The sequence below is a fragment of the Melospiza melodia genome, chromosome 12 (genome assembly GCF_035770615.1).
Source record: "Melospiza melodia melodia isolate bMelMel2 chromosome 12, bMelMel2.pri, whole genome shotgun sequence".
NCBI lineage: Eukaryota > Metazoa > Chordata > Aves > Passeriformes > Passerellidae > Melospiza > Melospiza melodia.
In genome coordinates, this window is record NC_086205.1 from 28,067,252 (window position 1) to 28,084,705 (window position 17,454).

The 17,454-nt window shown below is 56.2% G+C and overlaps 2 protein-coding genes across 2 annotated transcripts; both read left to right on the forward strand.

Annotated features, from left to right (window-relative positions):
* Positions 1 to 1,629: 1,629 nt before the first annotated feature.
* CLRN1 (clarin 1) lies at positions 1,630 to 8,022 on the forward strand. The gene is made up of 3 exons (XM_063166451.1): positions 1,630 to 1,882; positions 5,048 to 5,227; positions 6,063 to 8,022. Exons 1-3 carry the CDS (start codon positions 1,630 to 1,632, stop codon positions 6,326 to 6,328), a joined length of 699 nt encoding a protein of 232 aa, XP_063022521.1. The 3' UTR covers positions 6,329 to 8,022.
* A 587-nt stretch (positions 8,023 to 8,609) lies between these two features.
* MINDY4B (MINDY family member 4B) lies at positions 8,610 to 17,101 on the forward strand. Its single transcript, XM_063166379.1, has 12 exons — positions 8,610 to 8,713; positions 8,966 to 8,993; positions 9,522 to 9,659; positions 10,372 to 10,491; positions 11,412 to 11,503; positions 11,744 to 11,909; positions 12,298 to 12,363; positions 12,886 to 12,956; positions 13,113 to 13,258; positions 13,446 to 13,693; positions 15,295 to 15,475; positions 16,837 to 17,101. Exons 1-12 carry the CDS (start codon positions 8,610 to 8,612, stop codon positions 16,977 to 16,979), a joined length of 1,503 nt encoding a protein of 500 aa, XP_063022449.1. The 3' UTR covers positions 16,980 to 17,101.
* Positions 17,102 to 17,454: the final 353 nt, after the last annotated feature.

A 17,454-nucleotide genomic window follows, 5' to 3' on the forward strand; every position in this document is an offset into this window, starting at 1 on the left:
AAAACACAGGCAGCGGACAGCTGTCCTTCAAAGAACATTTCTAACAACAATAACAATGTCACTAGGCAGATGTCCTAGCAGTGGACATGCTATTTACAAAACAAAAATCCTTACAGGCTTACGTGAGCTGCCGGCTGAAAACAGCGCGCACAGCCTCGTGACTTACAGCCTCCTCTGCCAGGGAAAAGCAGAAGTTTATGAAGGGGAAGGAAGCAGGAGACAAAAAGAAGACAAGCAGCACCGCACGTGGTGACATCCCCGCGGCGCAAAGAGCGGGGCGCGCCCGACATCCAGCGGCCGTGGGGCGGCTGGGCAGCCCCGGGAACCTGCCCGGGATCCGGGAACCTGCCCGGGCTCCGGGACACCCCTGCCCGGGCTCCGGGACACCCCTGCCCGGGCTCCGGGACACCCCTGCCCCGGCCAAGGCAGGGCTGCCCGGCGCTCACCACAGCCTGCCTCGCAGGTGACACCCGAACCTGCGCTGCTGAGGTGGCTGTGTGGGTTCCCTGACCACGGCAGGAGGATGGAACTGGATGATATTTAAGGTCCCTTCCAACCCAAACCATTCTCTGGTGCTTTGGAAGTTCAAATGTCAAAATGCACAGGCACCCAGGCACCATCCATCAAGCACTCTGCACCTCCATAGTTAACTAGACTCAGTCTTTAAGCCCAGATGATATAAAATTCTTGAGCCACCTGTGTGCATACCAGCCAGCTGGTGTGATTCAGAGAAAACCCAGACCCTGTGCTTGCTGAGGCAGCCAGCGGCAGCAGGACATGAGACACAGGAGCTGTGCGTTCCTGAGCTCAGGGTGGGCTGGGCCTTCTGTCAAGCTGTAAGAGAAAACCTATTTGTGTATATTTGAAACCTGGACTGAACAGTTTGCTGAGCATTCTGCACACTGCAGTGTACATAACAGACACACTGTCCCTGGCAGAGAACACCCTGACACGGAAAGTGAGTGCAAGAAAGTGCCCAAATGCAACTGGATACTGAACTGGGGCCTCCTGGCTTGGCAGGGTGCTGGGCATTACCTTAAAAAACAGCAAAAAAAGAAATGCACCCAGATTGAGAAAAAGAAAAACAAATCCCAAAACCAAGAAAACAAAACAACAACCAAAATATACAAGAGATCACCATGGCATTACTGGCTTTAGAAAAAAAAACCTGCAAAAATAAGCCCTCTGGAAACTTCCTTTATGGAGAGCAGACAATCAAATAGAGCAGCCAAGCTCGTCTCTGAACCCCCAACTCATCCACTGCCCGGGGGCTGGGACGAGAGAGCACTCATCAAATTACAGAGATCTGTCATCCTAAACCCTCGCTATCAAGTGACAGGGGATGCACTGCAACGTCTGCAAGCTGTACAGAAGGGCACGGGGAAAGGGAGCCCTTAGAGCATCCTCCAGCCAGGGCTGGGGCTGGCCGGGGCTCTCTGGGCATCGGGGCTGGGCCGGGGCTGGCCGGGCACTGCGGCTCCCGCCCGGGGCTCTGAGCACCGGGTCTGGCCGGGTGCCGGGGCTCTGAGCGTCGGGGCTGGGCCGGGGCTCCCGCTCGGGTCTGTCCGGGCTCGGGGCGCTCGGGAGCCGCAGCGGCGCTCGCAGCCCGTCCCGCGGCCGCAGCCAAGCATGCCGGCGCCGCAGAAGAAGCTGCTGTTCTGCACGGCCGGGCTGCTGAGCCTGGGCTGCGCGCTGGGCGCGGCGGCGGCCGTGGGCAGCCAGCTCTGGGTCCGGGGCTCCATCCTCTGCAGCACCGGAGCGCTGCTCGTCAACGCCAGCGGCCCCGAGCTGCACAAGTTCATCGGCGCCATCCAGTACGGGCTCTTCTCCGGGCAGCGGGTGCGGCAGTGCGGGCTCGGCGGCAGACCGCTGCACTTCTCATGTGAGTACCGCGGGCCGTCGATCCGTCCATCCATCGATCGGGCTGCCCCTCGCTCCGACACCGAGCCCTTTAGCGCGCCGATCGGCAGGGCCAGTAACTTGTTCTATGGCACTGATACAGCCTGCCTGATGCCTTCAAGGGTCTATTACTGCCGGTACACCGGTAGCCGCATCCCAAGAGATCTATGATATTTCTTCTAAAAGAATATTTTGGGGGTTCAATTAATCTCTGTCATGTGTGCCGGCATTACAACATTACCTCTGTGCTGCCAAAAAGAATGAGCTAAACCAGCAAGAACCTCAGGAAAGAGCTGGGGCACTGGCTGCTATTGAGAAAGCAGCATCCCAAAAGTTGTGCTCCGTGGCACTAATGGGAAGAAGGGCTGGGGAGGCTGTCTGGGGAATGCTGGCTGACTTGGTACCTGACACTGAGTGTCAAAGTATTACTAATGGTTTCACTTTACATTCATAACATATTAATCTACGAGGATAAGAAGATCAATGAGAAAATTATGAAGTGAGACACAATAGTATCCAGCAGCAGGCAGAGCAGGCAGTAAAAGCCAGTTGCTGTGTGTACAATAGCTCCCCTGAAGTTACCACAGCACACAGATCACAATGATTCTGCTACAACAGCACATGTAAACTGCTCACATCCGTGATTTAGTGCAAGGGAAGGTTGCCAGACTAGGTACTAGAAATTATTTCCTATATAATATTTTCCAAAAATAGTAAACCGAGCTAATTTGATATAGTACTAGAATTTGCTCTCTCTGAATTCCTTCACTAGTCTGTTCGTACCACTGCAGTTCCCTGTTGATTGCTTCGTGTGCCATTCCAGTGTTATTGCACCGTGGCTGTATTTTCAAAGGGGTCTGTGCCCTCCCAAGGGTTTGGGTTGCTGTAGGTGACAGCTGTGACCCAGGGCTGGCCCAGCTGTGGGGCTGACACTCAGGGTGGGTCAGTGACAGCTGCGAGGGGTCAGGAGCATTCCCCCCGAGAGCCCTGGGACAAGGTGCTGCTCCTGCTCCCCTCCCATCACCTCCAAAAGCTTACCAGGAGCATTCCAGAAAACAGGACAAACTTATAAAATACACAGCCACAGCTCAATGCACTCACTGCACTGCAGCACGTCTGAGGAGAACAGACATGGAAAATAGGCTACGTGATTTAGCTCTGTGCTTGTTCCCATTAAGTGCTCCCCTCTGACCACTGTATCTCTTTTAATTGTAATATGAATTTGCTCTGCCAGCAAACCCAGTTCAGCTGGGGAAAACTTCTGCTCCATTTGTTCCCACTCATTCCCATCAGTTTCTAGGTCAGTGGTTCATTTTCTAAAGGTCTCTGCCATGCACAGCACACATGGGTTCATTCAGGACCATGAGGAATGTTTTACTTTCAAGATAACATTGCTTCTGGAATTAAGTTTTCCAGATAAATCGCATAGAAAATGTTACTAACAGAACCAGCTGTAGACGCAGGTGCCCAAGGGAGGATTTAATACCATGCCATAACTTGTTTTCTTAAAACAAACCATTAAAAATTGCATTATTAAATACACAGTTTTGCATGTTTTCCCAAAGCATCAGATAGTGTCACAGGAACTATTCCCTGTAGGAATCCTGCAGAGGGAACGCTGGAAGGGGCTCTGAGGCCTCAGGCTGAGCGCCCCCAGCTCTCCCAGCCTGGCCCCTTAGGGCTCACTCTGCTCTGCGTTTGGGCATTGGGGGCAGCTCTGCAGAGGGAGCCCCCTGAGCAGGGCAGAGGGGCAGAATGAATCCCCCTGTCCTGCTGCTCACGCTGTGGCCCAGCCCAGGGCAGGGTCCGGGTCCAGAGCCCCCGGCCCAGGCACGGGGGGCTGAGCCCAGGGCAGGGTCTGGGTCCAGAGCCCCTGGCCCAAGCACGGGGGGCTGAGCCCAGGGCAGGATCCGGGTCCAGAGCCCCTGGCCCAGGCACAGGGGGCTGAGCCCAGGGCAGGGTCTGGCTCCAGAGCCCCTGGCCCAGGCACGGGGGGCTGAGCCCAGGGCAGGGTCTGAGCTCAGGGCAGGTTCTGGGTCCAGAGCCCCTGGCCCAAGCACGGGGGCTGCTCACCCCCAGCACCCCCGTCCTTCTCTGGGCAGCTCCCAGCGCGTTCCCCACCAGCCTGGCCTGGCTTTGTGCTGGGATTGCCCTGGCCATCCCACAGGCAGCACCTCGCACTGGGCCTGGCCCAGCCTCCCGAGACATTTATTTCATTAATTTCCCTTTCATTTAGTCAGGGGGATAATCGGATTTGATAGCCCATTACCTGCTGCCCTGTGCTGCTGCATGGAGCTGCAGAGCAGTTTGCTGGTACAGACTTTACACAGAGGAGTGATTGACGTGAGGCTGCTTTACTCTGCACACATTACAGCAAAACAGCACCAGGCATTATTACCTCACTTTAGTCATGCCCCCATAGATCAGGAACAGTGAAGTATATTTCACAGTTCCTTCCAAAACACCTCTTTTTTGCCAAACAGACAGGAATTTTTAAAAATCATTCTCTCTTGCTCTCTGAATGTCTATCTCTGTGTCCTAGACAAACGGGACCGCAATTTGAAACAGTAGCTTAAAAGTTGCACAAAAATATTTAGAGTAAATTATTCCTGAATTTGTGCATCCACAATCACAGCACAGTTTCCTTTCCCATGTCACAACCCTTTGCGGGACCTCATGAACACGAATGAAAGAAGTCTAAATAAAATAAAGAAATATTTATTGTCCCACTCCCAGAGAACAGGGGATGGCTGAGCCTTCAGCCAAGGGAGATCAGCCCCTAACACTGGCCCTGGAAGAGACCTCAGTGACACCTTGTGCCAGACCTGCCTCCCCAAACACAGCTTCCTGCATTGTCCCCAAAAATGCTGTCACATTAAGGAGCAAAGAGCACCCTCAGGAAGGGGAGGAGAGGCTTTTCCTGGAGTTGGTCTCTCTCCCTCCTGGCCAGTCTATGCCTCTGAGTTCCACAGAATTTTTCTGCCTCCAAACATCCATGAAAAACCATTTCTAGCGAATTATTACATCTGGTTGCATTTAGAAGAGCAGGATCAAAACAAATATCACAAACAAGCAGGAACCCCCAGCCTGACATCAGAGACAACTTTGCCTAATGTGTATACTAATGTTGTGTTTGTTTTGTTTTCAGTTTTTCCAGATTTGCTCAGAATTATCCCTGCAAGTATCCATGTCAGCGTCATTCTGTTCTGCACAGTGCTGATTGTCTTTGCCCTGGTGGGAGCAGGGTTCTTCATGTTCAATGCCTTTGGCAGCCCCTACGAGACGCTGCACGGCCCCGTGGGGCTGTACCTGTGGAGCTTCATCTCCTGTGAGTGCCAGGCTGGGCTGGCACTGCCAGCAGCACCCGCTGCTCAGCACAGGGGCAGCTTGAACCGGGCCTGCTTGGCCTCTCAGTGGGCAAAAGCAAGCCAGGCAGGAAGGCGGGGGCTCTGCCACGTCAAAACACGTGTTTTCCAAAGTGAAGCTAGGAGATAAACTGGAAAAATCCCCCACAAGGGGGGTGGCAGGATGGGAATGGGCAGGCAGCTGCAGGAGCCATGGCAGGGACCCAGAGCTGGGGTGGCATCGCTGACATCCCACACACACCCAGAGCAGGAAAGGGGGGAGAAAACAACCGAAATGTGACAGTGATGCAGCTGGTTCCACAACAGGAGGGGTCGAGACAACGTGAGCGGGGCCAGCACCCAGAGCAGCACAGCCTTGCCGAGGACAGGAGAGCAGCAGCAGCACTGCCATGCAGGGAAAGCAGCCACACACCTGCTCCCTGGGCTGACAGGCAGGTTTACCCCGACCTCACAAGGTGTTACACATTACAACCACAATTTCACAAAGGACTTCAGTACAAGTTTACGTTCAGGCACGCAGACAGCTCCGTTATGCTCAACAGGACAATGAGCAACTTAAAGCTGAACATGAACACAGGCACCTCACTAGCTCAGGGCACTAAAGCAGCCATGCTAAATATTCCTGGTCCTGAGCCAAACTCAATTAGAAAAGCTTACCCATTTCAATAGCCATTGGCTTGGATTCTGAAAATAATCCCCGTTAAAGCTGTGTGGCCATACAAACATTCTCCCTGTGGCACTGGGCTGCAGCACAGCTGAGGGATTCTGAGGTAACGAGCATCTCCCCCTCCCTTCCAGGTTCCTGTGGCTGCCTCATCATGATTCTCTTCTCCTCAGAGGTGAAGATCCACCACCTTTCAGAGAAAATTGCTAACTTCAAAGAGGGAACTTTTACATTCAAGACTCACAGTGAGCAGTTTGCAAATTCCTTCTGGACCATCCTGGTTTGCTCCCTGGTGCACTTCCTCAATGCCCTGCTAATCCGATTTGCTGGATTTGAATTTCCCTTTTCAAAATCAGAAGAGTCAGGGACAATCACAGGAGCGGTTGACTTGATGTATTAAAATGATGGGATTTAAAAACATTTCAAGCAAAGAAATTTGTCACTATTACATCAACAACCACCAGATGTACCAACCTGTGAACGATTGCCTTAGAGAAGGTAAAAAAAGGGAAAGTTTCAAATAAGTGTTAATGTGGTGTAAGCAGTGAACAAAAGAAGATGTGCTGTATGGTAATGCCTGGATGGAAAAGCCCTCTAAGACATTTTTTTCCTGTAAACTGTTTAAAAAGTGGCTGGTAAGAAGAAAACCAGGAATCTCAGCAGCATTACACTGAATCTGGCAAGTCCAATCAATGGGTTCAGTGGAAGCACACGCTCACCAGCAGCAGCTCTGCCCTCAGCCCTGGTGAAGGCAAGGATGCAGCAGAGACCGGGTCAGAGCAGCAGGGCCAGGGACACCCAGCAAGGCACAGGGCAGTGCCCAGGCTCTGCCCCAGCACACCCAGACTCAGCTCAACTGCAGCACTCAGAGGGCACAACCCAAACACCTGCACTTCCATCTGGCTCCCCATGCATGGCAACAGCATCGTTTCTCTCCATGGAACTCTCTGGGTTTTTCCTTTTAACAAACCAAACCGCTCCAAACCCAAAGCCCTGGGAGCCCTCGTTTCCCCAGCAGCTGCTGCAGCTTGGTGACAAAGCTGGCACAGCACGGCAGATGCAGGGGAGATGCCACGAGCTGCTGCTGGCCTGAGGGAGGCAGCCAGGCCTGGCAGAGCCGAGCAAACCCTCTGCAGCTCACCAGGCAAAGGGCATTTCCCAGGGCAGAGCCACGGGACTGAGCCCAGGTACCGCCACCTTCCACTGCCCCCTCCAGAGAACAGCCCTGCAGATTCTCATCAAGCAATGCCAACAAGCCCCATCAGAACCCCTGGTGAGGGGCAGCAACAGCACAGCAGACAGGCTCTCCTGCAGGCTGCAGCCCCGCAGGGACCGAGGAACAAACACGGGAGGTCTGGCATGGGAAGCCAGAATGGATGGACACATCAACCCTCGCCCCTGGACAGCCCCAAGCCAGCTAAAGCACGGCATGCTCCCCAGGCTGAGCATCACAGCACCAAACGCTGCCCCCGTGGGCTTACCTGGGCGCCAGGAGATGAGCTGCTCCTCACAGCACACAGAAACACACGGAGGCACAGAGCCCCTGCCCCATTTATTATCTGGGGGGGCTGTGCCCAGCTCTGGGTGAGGGCAATCCCTGCCAATCCCTGCCAGCTGTGGGTGAGGGCAATCCCTGCCAGCTGTGAGTGAGGACAATCCCTGCCAGCTGTGGGTGAGGGCAATCCCTGCCAATCCCTGCCAGCTGTGGGTGAGGGCAATCCCTGCCAGCTGTGGGCGAGGGCAATCCCTGCCAGCATCCACCCAGTGCCCAGGTACAGATCAGACCCAGGTTCCAGGTATCACAGCCCTCTGCACTTCAGGATCCACCAGCCCACAAGGCCTTACTGACTTTGATGTCATTTTTTTGCATTTTTTTTACTGTGAAAGGCAAAACACTGCCGGGTTGTTACAAAGGTTTGTCAGCTGCATCTTTCCCAAGGTAGCTCTGCCTCCTCATCTCCCTGGATTTCATCAATGTGGAAGGGCTTCTGCAAGTCAGCACAACTCCCAGCTTCTTTCATCATTTTCTTCATAAACTATATGCATAGTCCTCCTGATGTTAATGTATGTTCTTAAAGCATCATTTGCGTTGCATGTCATGGTATTGTTTACTATACAGCAAACCCAAAAACACTCCTTTACTGTGCAGACAAGAGCAGCCTCAGCCTGGGGTCTGGGAGTGCTCACAGAGTGCCCAAAGCCCAGCCTGACCACCCCCACATCCCACCCTGCAGCCTGAGGGAACCCCAGGAAGGAGCCTGGGGGAGCCCCAGCATGGACCCTGGACCCCCTTGCATCCATGAAAATGCCCCTGTTACTGCCCCGTGCTGGGAAATGCCCCTGCCCTGCCCCGCTGTGGGACACAGCCCCGCTCCTGTTCCATGCTGGACACTGCCCCCGCTCTGCCCCACTGTGGGACACAGCCTCGCTCTGCCCCACTGTGGGACACAGCCCCGCTCCTGCTCATGCTGGACAATGCCCCGCTCCCGGCCCCGCTGTGGGACACAGCTTCGCTCCGGCCCCGCTCCCGGCCCCGCTCCGGCCCCGCGTTCCCCAGCAGCCGCTCCCGCCGCATTAATCATTGATGCTCCGGGCTGTCTCACTCCCCGCGGCGGGCGGCAGGGCTCGGTGCCCCTCTCGGTGCCCGCAGCAGCGAGGGCAGCGCGGCCCCGCTCCGGACCATGGGTGACCCGGGCGCCGGGCGCGCTGCGCCCGCTCCGCTGCAGGAGATCGCCAGCAGAATCTCTGACCTCAGCAAGTGGAGGGAAATCTTTAGTTCCTGTGGGTAAGGTTTTTATTCCGCTTCTTTGACACAGTTTTAATTTCAGGTGGTTATTTAACGCAATTTTTCAAGTTATGTTTTATTACAAAACTTATGTGACAATGACAAAAGGTCCTTGTGCACCCGGTAATATAAATGCTACAGGTCTTATTCTTCCTTTGTTCTGGGGTTCTCTTCTGGCTGGACTCCGGTTTCCCCACATGCTAGTAATACCTCTGTTGGGTGTTTTCATTTGTACTTTATTTATGCTTTCAGCTTGGAAATCAACAGCACGACTCATCAGGTAACTCCTTTTCCAAAGGTAATATTTTCTGTTTGTTTGGTGAGTTTTGGGCTGTCCTTAGATGGCACACGTCCACACCTGCAGCCCAGGTATCCATGGAGATTCATTTCTCATGCTGCTTCTTTGAGAAACAGACTTCAGATATTTTGAAGTCAAAGGGGCAGACCACTCCTGCACTTGATTAACCTTTCCATTAAAAACTATGGTGAGTTTTAGAAAACAAACTAAGATCTCTAAAATGTAAGTATTTGGAAAGCCCCCTGTGCCCTTAGGTTGGGAGACACTGAAGTTGTTCCCTGCAATTCAGACAAACACAGCACTATTACCTGCGGCAGTCATCGGCTCGGAGGGATGTGTTGGGAATGTCTGAAAACAGCTGGAATTCAAGGGCACCCCCGTTCCAGAGCAACCTGTGCCCCCAGCCCCCTGCCAGCCCAGGCGCTGTGCCCACCTGGGGGCACTGGGGGCACGCTGGCTGGGGAGCAGCAGCCCCGGCGATGGATGCCCTGCCTGCTCCTCTCCCCGCAGCAAGGACCGAGCAGCGCTGGCCCCGGCCCGCCCGGAGCCGGGGAGTCCCCGGGGTCACAGCCCCCCTCCACCGTGCCCCGGCCCCTCCTGCTCCCTCGGGGCACGGGCGGCTGCCCCATCTCCCCGGACACGGCCATGGTGAGCTGCCTGCTGAATTAAGCATGAGCTGTAATTGAATCTCCTGCAGGGAAAGAGACTGGGGAGCCTTTCCTGGTGCCCTGACTGCAGGGTTCAGCCTGCTGTCAGCTGAACAGGGTGTGGAATGGGGATGGATTATTTAGGAGACTCTTAACAAATATGGCTGGAATGCAACCTTAAAGCTGATAGGCAATAATTCTCAGGAGAGAACCAGTCCAATGACAACAGGCAACATTTGCCTGCACTTGGGGGCTTCCCTGACAAACAGCCTCAGGACAGGAGGCAGGATCACGGAATCTTAGAATTGTTTGGCTTGGAAAGGGCCTTTAACACCACCAGGGAGGGATTGCAGCTCCCGCTGAGTGCCTGGCCCCAAAAGCACTGCTGCCAGGTGCTGTTGTCCAGCAGCTCGGCAGACCTGCAGGCAATGGCAGGACTGGCCCCTGTGCAATCTTCCCCAAAATGTGCACTGTACCCAAATGTGAAATGTAAATGTACAACCAGGCTCCAGCAGAGTGGCTGAGTGCTGTGTGCAGTGCCTGCACTGAGCTCAAACGTCACCTTGCTGTGAAGCTGAGAGGCCTGGCTCCAGGCAGGTGCCGTGCCCCGGCTGAGGGCATGCACAGCACCTGCACCTGCAGAGCCCCGAGGGGACAGACCCTCACGGCAGGCTGCAGCTCTGACCCCGGCCCCTCTGCCTCCTGCTCCACAGAGGCTGCAGCGGCTGCTCTTCGGCAGCACGGCGCCCCTCTTCAGCTGCGAGTGGGCAGCAGCGCGCTTCAGCTTCCACCCGCCGCGCTCCCACCTGGCCTACGCGCTGCAGGCAGGACAGGTGAGACCCCACACAGCACCTGCCACAGCTCTGCTGCCACAGACAGCGTGGGAGCGGGGCAGGGGCCCCGGCAGCACTCACACCTGTGCCCTGTGCATCTGTACTCTGCACACCTGTGTCCTGAACACCTGTACCGTGCACATCTATACCCCACACACCTGTACCCCGCACACCTGTACCCCGCACACCTGCTCAGGAGAGATGCAGCAGGTTGCAAAAAGCTCATATCTTTTCAGAGAATTAGACTTACCCAATTATTCCTGCTCCACCTAAAAATCCAACAAGTGAAGTCACCTAGACTATAATTTATAATTTTCTGAGATGGAGGTTTTCTTCTTCCTTATTTACCATCACAACGCTGCACCTGCAGCAGAAGGCCAAGATACACACTCGAATTGTAAATCCCCCCACCTTGTCCGGGGGCTGGAACGCTGGCCACAGCCACGGGTGCCACTCCCTGCATTCCAGAGCTCGGTGCTCACGGAGGGAGCACAGCCCGGGTGGGTGTCAGCAGGATGGGTGAGCACAGCCCTGAGAGTGAGCACAGCCCTGGTGGGTCAGCACAGCCCAGGTGGGTCAGCACAGCCCAGGTGGGTGTCAGCACGGTGGGGAGTAGGCACAGGCACTCCTGTGTGCAGCCTCACATCAGCCCTGGGCTGCCCCAGTGCCTCTCTCCCTTTGCTGCGAGGCCAAAAACAAACCCTGGAGCTTCCCAGCACAGAGGGTCCCTGGAGCTGGGGGCTATTCCGTGGGACGGAGGAGGAAGGGCACCCACCCACAGGATCATGCACATGGCCAGGGCTACCCTGCAGCTTCCTCTCCATAAGGGCCTCTTGTTGTCCCCCCGGCCAGGCACTGCTGGGTGTGACAAGTGCTCCTTCAGACTCCTCAGATGGCAGGGGCTGTTTTTCTGTTCCTAGGGAGGAACAAGAGCCATTCTGGCAGCTGTACAAGCACACATCATCACATTCCTGCTCTTCACAAGAGAGACAGAATGTACTCACCTGGAAAGGTAAGCTGCTGGGCCTCATGGGATGCATGAAAATGATTTCCATGCATTGCTTGGTCAGTGCCAGCTTCTGGGTTCAGGCAGACCGGATCCAGGTTCAGGTGGGGATATGCACTGGGAGAGAAGCCTTGGCTGACCCCCTGGCAAGGCTGCTTCCCACCAAATCCTCTGATTTGGGGACAGTGGCACATGCCCCCTCCTCTGCGGTGCCACAGCCGCAGCCCCTGGTTTCCCCTGGCACAGGCTGTGCCGGCTCGGGCACAGGGAGCAGGGCCAGGCACTGGCCACGGCCCTGGCAGAGACCCTGTGGGCAGCAGGAGGAGGTGGCAGAGCTGTCGTGTGCCTCGTCACTGCCCCTGTCACCACGATGCCACGTGAAGGCTGCAGGGCCGACAGCTTCACAGAGAGAGTGAGTATGGAACCGTCTTCTGCCAACGGGGTTTTCCTTAGAGATACCTTGGCCCAAAACACAGAACCTCCTGCACCTGCTCCCCCACCAATGTTGCCCTGCAAACAGGGATCGCCCCAGAGCCAGGTCCTGCTGCAGCCCGTGATACCTCCACCTCCCCTTCACCAAAGCCCACCTTCCTTCTCCTGCAAAACGGAGAATCCTGTCAGCACAGAGCTGCTGCCCTGACTCGCTGCACAGCACCAGAGCCCACAGCTGGGCAAGGGGCACAGCAAACCTTTGCATTGTTCTTTCACTTGACTAACCGACAACAAGATTCAAAAGCTCAGCTTTTTTGTTATAATTCGTGTCTCCTTTGCACCACCCTCACGGTGTCCATGCCCAGCAGATCCGGCTGTTCGAGTTCTCGGAGAAAGCTGCTGCTCAGGAGTTCATCTCTGATCACATAAACTGTGTAAGTGGGGATAACTGCTCTATCCAAGTTATTTTCTTGCTAAATTACATCTTATTTCCCATTCAAATTGGGCATTTTGGACACAGCAGTGTTAACATCATCAGGACATTCACACAGTTAAGGTACAGTTAGTTCATTTCCAGCCTTTCCTATGGGAAGGAATTCTGCTCCCACGTAAACCCCTGTGACTTTATCCATTATTCCAGATCTTTCAACCCACAAACACTGGGTAAACAGGGCAGTATTTTGTACATCATTCAAAGATGTGATTCCTTGCAGCCTCATAAAAAATATGGGAAAAAATGTACAAAACCCGTTTAGCCAATAACTGGAAGTTTCTTCTTTCATTTTTTACCTGAACTTATTAAACAAAATTAGTTACAAAATCTTCCTGGAATAACACCTTACTCGTCTAACTTAACACACTCACCTAGGGCTGTATTGAAGCAGAGGAATTGTTTTAATTAAATATTATTTACAGGCCATAATTTCTCCGCTGTGATGCCTTATTTCTTTTTTCAGTTCAAAGGTGAAGGAAGCCATGGAGTGATCCTATTTTTATACAGTTTACTTTTCTCTAGGACCCTTGAAAGGTATATTTTGCTTTTTAAACATTTTCCTGTAGTTTGGTTACATCACCTGAAAGGCCTTTTCCTTTCCTCCCATTTCTGGTGGCCAGGCAGGGAGGTACAGTATTGCCTCTGGCACGGGCCCAGCGCTGCCCTGATGATCTCTGCTTGGCCACACAGGGTCCAAGAGGATTTGGGTGATGCAGCTCCTCTGTTGAACATCAGTTCTGGAAATATCACCTGTACGGAGGTAGGATCAGCCGCATGTATCAAGCGTTCTGGTTTTATTATTCCCACATCCAGTTTAGGAAAAAAAATATCACTTGGTAATTAATCCAAAGAAAAAATAAGCCTAAGTTCATAAAAAAAAATTTTGCAATTTTAATCATGACTGTGGACTTAAAAAACAGGTGATGATGATGATGATGATGATGATGATGATGATGATGATGATGATGATGATGATGATGATGGTGATGATGGTAACAATAATTTCTAAAATGCCACTGGCAGCCCGGCATTGCCACAAGCTGGGAGCAGGCCATGGCCTGCACGGGCGCTTGCCGGTGTGCCCGGTGCGAGCGGGCTGTTTCCCGCAGGCCGTGCTCAGCCTGCTCCTGACGGGCCGGGCGAGCCCACGGCAGCTCGGCGGCGGCGGGGAGCCGGAGCCCGGCGCTGGGGACGGCGGAGGCGGCGAGGCGGCGTGCCCGCGGGGCCGCGTGGGCTTCCTGCGCTGGGAGCGGGCGCGGCGGCAGCGGCAGGTGAGCGCAGGGCACAGAGCGGGACCCGGCACAGCCAGGTGAGCGCAGGGCACAGAGCGGGACCCGGCACAGCGCAGGTGAGCGCAGGGCACAGAGCGGGACCCCCCGGCACAGCCAGGTGAGTGCAGGGCACAGAGCGGGACCCCCCGGCACAGCCAGGTGAGCGCGGGGCACAGAGCGGGACCCGGCACAGCCAGGTGAGTGCAGGGCACAGAGCGGGACCCCCCGGCACAGCCAGGTGAGCGCAGGGCACAGAGCGGGACCCGGCACAGCCAGGTGAGCGCAGGGCACAGAGCGGGACCCGGCACAGCGCAGGTGAGCGCAGGGCACAGAGCGGGACCCCCCGGCACAGCCAGGTGAGTGCAGGGCACAGAGCGGGACCCCCCGGCACAGCCAGGTGAGCGCGGGGCACAGAGCGGGACCCGGCACAGCCAGGTGAGTGCAGGGCACAGAGCGGGACCCCCCGGCACAGCGCAGGTGAGCGCAGGGCACAGAGTGGGACCCGGCACAGCCAGGTGAGCGCAGGGCACAGAGCGGGACCCGGCACAGCCCAGGTGAGCGCAGGGCACAGAGCGGGACCCGGCACAGCCAGGTGAGCGCAGGGCACAGAGCGGGACCCGGCACAGCCCAGGTGAGCGCAGGGCACAGAGCGGGACCCGGCACAGCCAGGTGAGCGCGGGGCACAGAGCGGGACCCGGCACAGCCAGGTGAGCGCGGGGCACAGAGCGGGACCCGGCACAGCGCAGGTGAGCGCGGGGCACAGAGCGGGACCCGGCACAGCCAGGTGAGCGCGGGGCACAGAGCGGGACCCGGCACAGCGCAGGTGAGCGCGGGGCACAGAGCGGGACCCGGCACAGCCAGGTGAGTGCAGGGCGCAGAGCGGGACCCGGCACAGCCAGGTGAGCGCAGGGCACAGAGCGGGACCCGGCACAGCCAGGTGAGTGCAGGGCACAGAGCGGGACCCGGCACAGCCAGGTGAGTGCAGGGCACAGAGCGGGACCCGGCACAGCGCAGGTGAGCGCAGGGCGCAGAGCGGGACCCGGCACAGCCAGGTGAGCGCGGGGCACAGAGCGGGACCCGGCACAGCGCAGGTGAGCGCGGGGCACAGAGCGGGACCCCCCGGCACAGCCCAGGTGAGCGCAGGGCACAGAGCGGGACCCGGCACAGCCCAGGTGAGCGCAGGGCACAGAGTGGGACCCGGCACAGCCAGGTGAGCGCAGGGCGCAGAGCGGGACCCGGCACAGCGGCAGGTGAGCGCGGGGCACAGAGCGGGACCCGGCACAGCGGCAGGTGAGCGCAGGGCACAGAGCGGGACCCCCCGGCACAGCCAGGTGAGTGCAGGGCACAGAGCGGGACCCCCCGGCACAGCGCAGGTGAGCGCAGGGCACAGAGCGGGACCCGGCACAGCGCAGGTGAGCGCGGGGCACAGAGCGGGACCCCCCGGCACAGCCCAGGTGAGCGCAGGGCACAGAGCGGGACCCGGCACAGCCCAGGTGAGCGCAGGGCACAGAGCGGGACCCCCCGGCACAGCCCAGGTGAGCGCAGGGCAGCCCCACGGCCAGTGGGACCCCCAGGCTCCTGACAAGTGTCCTCCTGGCCAGGTGAGCCCCGGGCTGCGGACGCCCCGGCTGCCCGTGTGGCTGTGCAGCCTCTCGGGCAGGCACAGCGTGCTCTTCGGCACCGACAGCCGGCTGCTCTCCGACTGGAAAGCCGAGAGAATTTTCCACCTGTACTTCTACAATGGGCAGCAGGAGCAGACCCAAACTGCCCGCCTGACGATAGGTACGGACCCAGATTTACCAGGGACTGAGGTGTGGGCAGCACAGATAACTCGTTCCTGCATTAAACACTCAATACAAACTTTAAACGCACCAGGAAGCTGGACTGTTTCATGATTAGTTCAACATTTATAATAATGTTCTCTCCGGCTGCTGGGGTTTTACCCCAGCCAGCCCTCAAGCCCCGTGCAGCTGCTCACTCACTCACACCCCCACCCACAGCATCAGGGAGGGAATTGGAAGGGCAGAAGCTCAAGAACTTGTGGGTCCAAACAGAGACAGGGTAATAAGAAAAGCAAAAGCCACACACACAAGCCAAGGAAAATAAAGAACGAATTTGCTTCCTCCATAGGCAGGCAGGTGTTGCAGGGCCCATCGCACACAGCAGCGACTTGGGAAGACAAACACCACACTCAAAAGGCCTTTCTCTTCCTTGCCTTGTTCATATACTGAGCATGATGTCACAGGGTCTGCAATACCCCTTTGATCATTTTGGGTCCTCTGTCCTGGCTGTGCCTTCTCCCAGCTGCCATGCACTCCCACCTTCCTCACCAGCGTGGCAGCAGGTGGGAGCAAAAAGGCCTTGGCTGTGGGGGCACTGCCCAGGAGTAACAAAATCACCTCTGTATAACCAACCCTGTGCTCAGCACAAAGCCAAAACACAGCTCCATACCAGACACAGGGAAGGCAATGAATTCTAACCCAGACAAAACCTGCCCATGAGGTTGGCACGCAGCAGGGCCACCTGCCCGGCTGACTGCGGCTGAAGTCTGTCCTCCTGCCCAGCACCAGCTGCCACCACGGCCCTCATGTTCCCCATCGAGTTTCATATCCCCTCAGGAGGGATGAACTGCTCCTGTAGCAATGCTTGGGTTGTGAACCAGGCTTTGTGCTTGGGGTGCAAGGTTCGTGTTTCTCTGCTGCTGTGCATCACTTACCTTCCTCACTGGGTGCCTCCTTCCTTGCTCTCCTTTCACTGCACCATTTAAAGCAAAGTCAGAACCTTGAAACTAAAGGGTAAATCTGCAAGGAAGCAGAGTGATTTGAGATAACTGTCATGATACCTGGTGTGGCCACAGATACTATCTGAGCATCTGCCCAGAAACGCAATATGCAAACACATCGTGCAAGGAGCCCAGAGCCGCACCCAGAGCAGCGGAATTTCCCGAGGGGCCCTCGGTGCAGGGGCAGTCCCCAGCCCGGGAGGCCCTGCTCAGCCTCCACCTGCTCCCTGGGGCGGGATGGCAGCATATCTACACCAATACAGCTGCAGAGGCTTCTGCTTTTAGCTGTCACTGAAGCCTTTTTGAGTGGGGTTGGGTTGTTAAGATTTTTTTAGACATTTATTTTTCACTTCCTCTTCAGACACTCATTCGCATCACTGGGAAGAGGCTCAGAGGGAAGGCCCCTGCAGCCCAGGGAGGAGGTGCCCAGCCCTGGAGATGGCAATCAGGACCAAGTGGCCAGGCGCGACCGTCAGCTGGAACGGGACAGACCCCTTCTTGTGAGGAGGGAGCAGGATGGACCCCTGCTCCTGCCGGGCACTGCCATCTCCCACACACTACCAGCTGCACTGGTCACTGCACTCTGGAGCACAAAAAGCTCTCTCCAGTCAAACAGCCTTTGGTGCATTGAAGGGACACCCTGTCCATAAGGCATCACACCCACTGCAAAAGCGTGCACTGCAGGAACAGTGACTCGCAACCCTGTGCCACTGCATGCCTTTTCCAGGTGGGAGGATGCAGGTTCTCCTGCTCCCCACGACAGCTGGCAGGAAAAGGAAAGAGTCAAGCGCTGGCAAAGATGCCGTGGCAGTGGTGGAGTCTCCATCCCTGGAGGGACTCAAAAGCTGTGCAGATGTGTGATTTGGGAACATGTTTAGTGGTGGCCTTGGCAGTGCTGGGGTAGTGGTTGAACTTACTGGGTCTTAGAGGGCTTTTTCAACCCAAATTGCTCTGGGGTTCTGTGATTCAGTGATTTTAC